The following is an 8,162-nucleotide window of genomic DNA, read 5'->3' on the forward strand; positions in this document are numbered from 1 at the left end:
GCTAACCCATCCATGTTGAGAGACTCCTTGAACAAGAGGAGACAAGACCTAGACATAGAAATAAGGAGCCTACGGAGCAAGATAATCACCGCATCTCGAGGGCAAGCCGTCGATGACGAGTTCGACCATGAATCTCCTTTCACTAAGGAAATCCAAGCCATCTGGCTACCAGCCAACTTCAAGGAGCCTCATATGACCCCATATGAAGGGAATACGGATCCCAAGTGCCATATGGACTCATTTAACGATCTGATGAAATTAAGGGGGATTAGTAGCGGGACCAGATGCCATTGCTTTACTGTCACGTTGAAAGGACCTGCGTACAAATGGTTCAAAAGACTCGGGCTAGGGTTCATCATGTCTTAGCAACAATTTTCTGATGAATTTCTCCAGCAACATCACGTCGTGCGTGATTACACAATGCCGGGCACTAGCCTCGCTAACGTGAAACATGGATAAAATGAGAGTTTAAAGAGCTACATCCACAGGTTCAATATGGAGGCAGACAAGGCAGGGAGCTTGACCCGTAGGGAGCTAAAAATGGCCATCACGGCTGAAGTACGCCCGGAAAGTAAGTTATGGGATAACATGCTTAAGAGAGAGGTCACAGATTTGGACGATTTCTACGAGCGGGCACATAAAAATATTCGTGTTGAGGATGGTCACGAGAGCCTTAAAGCCAGAAACGACCTGTCCCCACCAAAACTCTCAATCCGAGAAAGCCAAAGTAGTGCAAAGAAGAAGAAGGTCTATGAAAGGTTGAAAGATGATCGGCCTCAGAAACCCCAACGCATTGATGAGCGCAAATAAGGCCCCTACACCTTTTATACTGACCTCACCCACGCTAGGGAACTTATCTTCGTCACGAATGAAAACTAGGTCCCTATTAGAAGGCCCCTGCCAATGAAAAAAAATTGGTCAAAAAGAGACCCAAGTAAATACTGCCAGTATCATAAAGATATCGGCCACACCACCGTAAAATGCACCCATTTAAAAATAGAAATTGAAGAGTTTATGCGCAGGGGACATTTGGGCAGATACGTTCGCAAAGAGAACCAAAGACTGGAAGGAGTATCCTCGCCACGGGCACGAGAGGTAGCCCCAGAGGTATAAGGAGAAGTCAGGACCATCTTTGGAGGGCCAGGATTCGGAGGCGAATCAAGGAAGGGGCGAGACAAATATGCCAGGGAGGCCAGATGAAGTCCACCACCATGCGTCTTAAGTTTGGAGCAATGCTCCCGAAAGAGTTTTAAGGGTGAGAATGACTCGATAACCTTCACCGAAGAAGACGTGCGGGGTGTGCAGCTTGCAAACATGAGGGTGCATCAGGTCTTGGTGGATAATGGAAGCTCTGTAGATATCACTACAAGAAAAAATGCTTTTAATAACACCGAAAATGTGTTATCAAAACATACCATAACACTTTTTGATGTTTTAGACCGACTATGTTATCGTAGGTCTTTACATAACACTTTATCATTGTTATACAGATGTGTTATTATACTGTCAACGATAACACAATTTCTGTGTTATTTTAATAAATAGATAAGTGTTTAATTCTGTTAATTATAGTCGATTATATAACACATTTCAATACTTATAAATTTGTGTTATACTACACTTTAGTATAACACATGTGTTATATTTAGCTTAGAGAAACATAATCTTTTTTTACTTACACAAAACTAGGAAAACAAATATGAAAGTTTAAGCCAAATAAGGTAACATAAATAGATTTTTATTAATTACTCAAATGCAATTACAATATTTAGCCTACTAGTCTAGGCTTAAGAAATCATATTACAACATAATTTATGTCCAATTCAGATTCCTTTATCACTAAATACAAAACAAGAAATGTATACAAAAATTAGTGAAATACATTCTTCCATTCTAAAGGCCTCAACTACAAATGTTGTCAAGAATTTCTCCAAAGAAATCATCTCAATATACCTGCACATTGTAAAAAAAAAAGTCCTTTTATTATTAAGAACATAGACTTAAGCTAGTTTCCACCTGTAAGCATATAAAGTTTAAATTAAATTTGTAATAACTCCAAAACTTGACGAAACAGCAAGGTATAACAAGATGTACTACCATGCAAAAGAACGACTAAAGCAACAAAACATGCAACTTAAAACAAGGCGTGTGAAATGTATCAAGATAACAAATATATCATTCTCAATGATCAAAAAGTATGTGAGGAAGAATTGATTCCAGAACTCTAAATTCTGTCAATATATCCCCATAAAAATTAAAGAATAAAAACACTTTGACTTCTTATACAACAAAATCATAAAGAAAAACAATAAAATAAAAATGCACCTAAAAACTTCTTTAGCATCTTTAATATAAGGTTTAGCCCAATTTCTGCAATAAAACTAAAAATAAAGTTAGAAAAAAAAAACTCTTTCTAATAAAAAGAAAGAAGAATGTCACCTGGAAACAAGATAATTCTTTGATAACCTTAACATTTAATGAATGAAACATAAACCAACAAAAGCCCAAACATATTGAGTTGAAAGAGCTATCCCAGAACAGAGTAAAAGTTCTTGCCACCACAACAACAAACTTACAGTCTTTTCTTAAATGATACATTGAAAACTTCAAAAGAAGAAAATGGAAAACTAAGATAAATACTTATCCGTTTTAGTTCAATAAAATAAGAGAGCTATCAAGAAAGAGCTAGGGAATTTTCAGATGAACAATAAAATAAGAGAGCTATAAAGAAAATCTAAGACCATAACATCAGCAAACTAAAGTTCAACACCACATAAAGATATACCTGCTGCCGCCGTGAAGTTGAGAACCCCACCAGCCAGCCCCGCGCCTAGCCACCGTCCCTGCCGAGCCCCTCCCTGTACATCATTAAAACACGAACTTGTTCCACTTTATGAGCTTCCAATGCTTCGAGTTTGCTCCTTTCAAGATCACTTTGAATTTTCAGATGAACAATAAAATAAGAGAGCTATCAAGAAAATCTAAGACCATAACATCACCAAACTAAAGTTCAACACCACATAAAGATATACCTGCTGTCGCTGTGAAGTTGAGAACCCCACCAGCCAGCCTCGTGCCCAGCCACCGTCCCTGCCGAGCCCCTCCCTGTACATCATTAAAACACGAACTTGTTCCACTTTATGAGCTTCCAATGCTTCGAGTTTGCTCCTTTCAAGATCACTTTGAATTTTCAGATGAACAATAAAATAAGAGAGCTATCAAGAAAATCTAAGACCATAACATCACCAAACTAAAGTTCAACACCACATAAAGATATACCTGCTGCCGCCATGAAGTTGTGAACCCCACCAGCCAGCCCCGCGCCCAGCCACCGTCCCTGCTGAGCCCCTCCCTGTACATCATTAAAACACGAACTTGTTCCACTTTATCAGCTTCCAATGCTTTTGTTTCAATAGCTCCCAATATGTCTTCCATCTGCTTTTCCGCATCTTCAAAAGCTGCACGAGCAGCTTCCTGGTAGTATAAATTATAAGGCAAATGGTTATCTATTAGAGTGTCAATATACTGATGTTTAAAGTCCTAATATAAATTATCAACCTCACCTTTTCACTCAAAAGCTTATTCTCGGTAGATGCAACTTCAAGTTTTCCCTTGTGCTCAATAAGTTGTTTTTCCCAAGGTTCCAATTCAACACCAACTTTTGCAAGCTCGGAGCGGTGTCTCTCTGTTTCAACTGCTTGTCAATCAATCAAATTGAAAAATATGTTAGACAATGAGTTGCCCAACCACATCAGCTCTAAGACTGTTGCATAAAGTGAATATATGTTCTTTTACACTAATATCTGAGGTATAAACGCAAAATCATATACAACAACATGCTTGATTATATCCGAATCAAAATAACTTAAATAACATTGCAAATCAGTTTTATAGTAGTGCATCTTACCCTAACAACCTCGTATAGTGAAGGGATATGTCACATCTTTCCCATGACTAGCTGGAATTTCCTAATTCTCTAAAACATGAAAAATGGGCCGCATCAATCCATGATTATTTCTTAGTATTTATAGACACAAGATGATTAATAGCAAGCATGCCTCTTAATGAGACTACAGAATGTATCAAGATGAACTTTGTTCAAATCATTGACAATTTGATAAATCAAGATTCAAAAGTTCACGGTGAAGAAATTAGTATCATGCAAGTAAAAGTTAGAAATAAAATCAGTACGTGTGTGTTAAAAAAGGAACAAGCAAATGATTAGAAAAGAATAAGATAATGATTATGTACAACTACCATAGGTACAACTATTCAGTCATAGTTTGCTTTTCTCAAGAATGTATAAGAGAGAGGTCTGATGCTTTGAGCAATACCATGCACACAAAAATAAGGGGATAAGACCTATTCTAATTATTCATCATGCATGCATAAGCCACGACGTTAATTTAATGTAATATTCAATCTATGAATTACATATACCTAAATTTAATACATTTAAGAGGGAAAATCATAAAAATCTGCCATCTTCCCTTCCTTTCCAACAATAGTATAATATATATATTTATATGTAAATGTATATAGTAAAAACAATAAACATATGTATTTCAACAAATATATATATATATATATATTTATTAATATGAAACTGAAAACTAAAAACCATAGATGAGGTTTTGAGAAATACACAGAGAAGAAGAACATGACAGCTGGTAGGGCACTTGTCTAGTATTGCTCCACAGAAATTTATCTCAATATACTTGTACATTGTCAAAATTATCAAAGTCTCGCGTAGCAAGTCACTTTCCATTAAGTTGAAATTAAAATAACTCCTAAACTTTTAGGGAAAAAGCAGAGAAAAAGTAGGGTACATGATGTACTACCATGTAAACCAACTGCTAAAGAACCAAAATATGCCACTTAAAACAGGTTGTGAAATGTGTTTGTATGCTCAATGGTCAACGTACATCTGACAATGTTATGCACTTCGCCCCAGGAAATATACACACACATGGGTTATAAAACATTAAATAACTGCAGGAAAACTGATGTACCCTAACTAGGATCTCAAACCATGACAAAGATAATAGGCAAGAACAGAGAGAAAATGAGGATATAAGACAATGGAAATAACAAAGTGCAACAATGAGGTATTCGTGAGACCTCAACTCTCCCATTCTCATGCCCTCTTTATTCTTCTTACCCTCCTCCCATTTATACTATCACATTCCCACCCATTCATTACCCCTCACTACAATTATTCATATGCCCCTTTCCGTCACTACAATGACCCATATGCCCCTTTTATTTATCACTCCTGGGGTCTATCAAAAACATAGAAAAATACTGGTCTACTATAGCAAAATCTGTGCTGAACTCTGTAACAAAACTCTCATCCAACCGAATTAGCACTCTAAATTACCAAGCATGTAACACTTAAACTGCATTAAAAACTAGCAAGAAACTAGTGAAAAAATACATTACTTGGCTAACTTGTGTATGTCAGTGTGTGTATGTGTGACTGCATCTGCATTCATGCAGCTGTAAGAAATCGACATCAGGAGATGCAACACTTTATGGGATGTTTTGACTCTTGTATTAATTTCATAATTAATAATACAAGTGTTGATTTTTAAAGGAAAGAAAAACAAAACAAAAGCAATGCAGTCAATTGTGAAGCTAAAAAAAGGGTCACCATTGTGCTGCCCATGATGATGCATACTTTAGTACAGCACGCAGTAATAATAAATCATGCTCTTCCTTCCAAAACTTTCCACCCTTCTATCCTTGGTAGCGCAACTGAATGTCATCTGCATAAAGTGGAGCTCCTGGATTTTCTAAAGCAAACTTAACCTAACATTCCACCAAGAGAAATAAAGATTATAAAAAGATATTCTTCGTAAGAAAACAGAGGAAGTCCAACAGAAACTTTACTAGAAAGAAATAACATAAATTATACTTGGTTAAAAGAAGAAGAAAAATCCCTATTTCACAACAAAGGGTTAGTCAAACGGCTTCCCAACTCTCAATGACAGCTAGAGAACATTGATCAAGCAATGCTGTTACACTTACTTTTTCCCTTGCTAGCATCAGAACTGCAATCTGAACAAGAACATCCTGTATCCTGAGTCCATCTTTTGGAACACCATCTACAGAGCCAAAATCAAATAGAAAAATATATTGGAAGCAGAGCAAAAGAAGAGGCAAGCATTTCAATGAATAAAAGGTCAGTGCTCAAGGATCGTCACCTGAAAAGGTAAGGGAATCAGAAATATCTTCAGTGATATGAGACAAGAAAAGAATTCCATAACTGAGTGAAAAAGAAAAAGCACGTGTCACACACAATGTCTTTTCTTCTTTTTTTTCTTTTCTTTTAGTTTAAGTTTTGGCTAGAACAAATACAAAATGTTAAACCCTGTAATGAACAAGACCAGCATCATTTTACTTGAGAGTATATTTTAAATTACTTAATGGAGTCGATGTATAAAAAAGACCTCATCAATGTTGCAAAAACATCATTTCTATGTCCACGTGCTATTTGTGCAAAGTTTAATAGAGTAGGAAGCTTATAAAGTATGAATGTGTCATACAACATCAAAGAAATATCACTATTGCAATTCACTGTAATAAAAGAACGACATTTTACAAGATTATCTCTTCAGTTGGATACCTTGAGAACATCATCCCACACCATCTAGAAAATAACATAACGTGAAATACCTAATTAAGTTGCAAAGCAACACAAACACACCACACGCACCTGATAAGCCACGTATTTGACTCACATATGCTAAGTCGCAAGGCCACGTAGGCAGCAATAGAGTTTTTCTTTATTTACGTATTTTACCTGTAATTGTTTTTCTATGTATTTCCTTTATTTGTTTCAGCAAGGGTAGTTTGGGGATAATTCCTTTTTCGGTTAGGCCTTGGGATTGGAGAGAATGTTGCTTAATTAGTGTACTGCGTAGAACCAGTGGGATTCATTTTGGTATTTTGTAATTGAGCCTTGCTCATGGAGAATTCCTAGCCTCTCGAAAGCTAGACTTGATTTTTCCAAATTCAATACAAGTGGCCTATGGAAAAAAAAAAATTCATCCATATTGCTGTGTATATCAAAGGAGTACCAAAAAGTAATGATGACCAAGAAAGGGACTGGGGTTACCGCAGTTTCTTGTGTGGACACTGGAGGAGACTGTTGGTGGATTGCAGGGAGATATTATGGCCACCGTCAAGGATTGTTTGGCACAGCTTCTGAAATAGCAAGAGGCGTCGAAGGGCATTTCTTCGTCAGAAACGGCACTTAAAACAGGTGGCCTTGGAATGAATGTTCCATCAATGTATTTATCCCCTGATAATTGAAGAGAAAGTCTCAGGTTTTTCTATTTTAATTTTATTATTTTTTTAATCCTACAGCACTTGAATAAATAAATAAGTGCTACACAGGTCCAACTATAGTCTATGATATAATCTAGTTCTCTAAAAATCATTGGATTTAAATGCGACTGAGTACACAATAAATAGATATTGTAACAAACAAACAAAAGTACATGTTAAATACCTCCATACTCCTTTTGTGGAACGATGTAAGAATGGGGGAGTACAAAGATAACTCCAGGTGGACCTGTTCAAGGCAAAAAGTTAAGTTCATGACTATTGAACTTCCATAAACTTTTGATAGTAAACTTTTGTGTCACATTAAACTACCATTAAACTTTTCTGACTCTTCTGCGGTCATTATAGCTTGAAAGCCTGTGTAAGTTATTGTGCTACAAGCATAAATTTTCTTTTTTGCCTTTTCCAAACTGTATCCAAGAAAGCAATTATTACAAGGCTAAATTATTTTGAATACAAATCTAATCTGGAGTACAAAACTAATAACATGTTACATGTTTTGAGACATAAAAGAATTTGCATAGGCCCTTCAAACTAACGTAAATGAAAGCAAATTATTATTGTTTTTATATAAAAAAAATGAAGAAACAGAAGACAAACCCAGTATCATAATCAATTTATTATCCAACTATTCAAATTTTCTCTCCATCAACAGGGCAACATAAAATCTTTTTCCAAAAATCGGTGCCAGGCCGCTGAAAACCAAAAATTTATATGAATCATTCTGCTAACTAGCTCTTTCAGTACAAAACAAAAACACGTTTAAAACGAAAAGATTCATGACATGTAGTGACGTAGTAAAGAAACAAAGA

The 8,162-nt window shown here is 36.0% G+C and overlaps 1 protein-coding gene across 9 annotated transcripts; it reads right to left on the minus strand.

Annotated features, from left to right (window-relative positions):
* Nucleotides 1-1,731: 1,731 nt before the first annotated feature.
* Nucleotides 1,732-7,580, minus strand: LOC133798245 (uncharacterized). 9 transcript variants are annotated; one of them, XR_009875802.1, is made up of 10 exons: nt 7,121-7,580; nt 6,806-7,031; nt 6,207-6,268; nt 6,031-6,107; nt 3,908-5,811; nt 3,564-3,694; nt 3,280-3,474; nt 3,033-3,180; nt 2,786-2,933; nt 1,732-1,953 (listed from the first exon to the last, which is right to left on the minus strand). XR_009875802.1 is itself a non-coding variant. In XM_062236479.1 (6 exons), the coding sequence occupies exons 1-4, from the start codon at nt 7,236-7,238 to the stop codon at nt 3,139-3,141; spliced, it is 474 nt and encodes a 157-aa protein (XP_062092463.1). In that variant the 5' UTR covers nt 7,239-7,553; the 3' UTR covers nt 1,734-1,953; nt 2,786-2,921; nt 3,033-3,138. The 9 variants fall into 9 exon arrangements, 3 of the variants coding, with proteins under 3 accessions (XP_062092463.1, XP_062092462.1, XP_062092465.1); XR_009875803.1 differs by having other exon boundaries at nt 3,908-3,976; nt 4,258-5,811; nt 6,806-7,578; XR_009875804.1 differs by having other exon boundaries at nt 1,737-1,953; nt 3,908-3,976; nt 5,681-5,811; nt 6,806-7,557.
* Between the last annotated feature and the right edge of the window lie 582 nt (nt 7,581-8,162).

Source organism: Humulus lupulus, chromosome 8, assembly GCF_963169125.1.
Source record: "Humulus lupulus chromosome 8, drHumLupu1.1, whole genome shotgun sequence".
NCBI classification, from domain to species: Eukaryota; Viridiplantae; Streptophyta; class Magnoliopsida; order Rosales; family Cannabaceae; genus Humulus; species Humulus lupulus.

Excerpts from the sequence above, each read along its gene's own strand:
- LOC133798245 (XM_062236479.1), bottom strand. The coding sequence starts at position 7,238 with ATGCCCTTCGACGCCTCTTGCTATTTCAGAAGCTGTGCCAAACAATCC. Across the intron at positions 3,695-7,120 it reads TGTCCACACAAGAAACTGCG|TTGAAACAGAGAGACACCGC; the intron begins GTAACCCCAGTC and ends ATTGACAAGCAG. Across the intron at positions 3,475-3,563 it reads ATAAGCTTTTGAGTGAAAAG|GAAGCTGCTCGTGCAGCTTT; the intron begins GTGAGGTTGATA and ends TTATACTACCAG.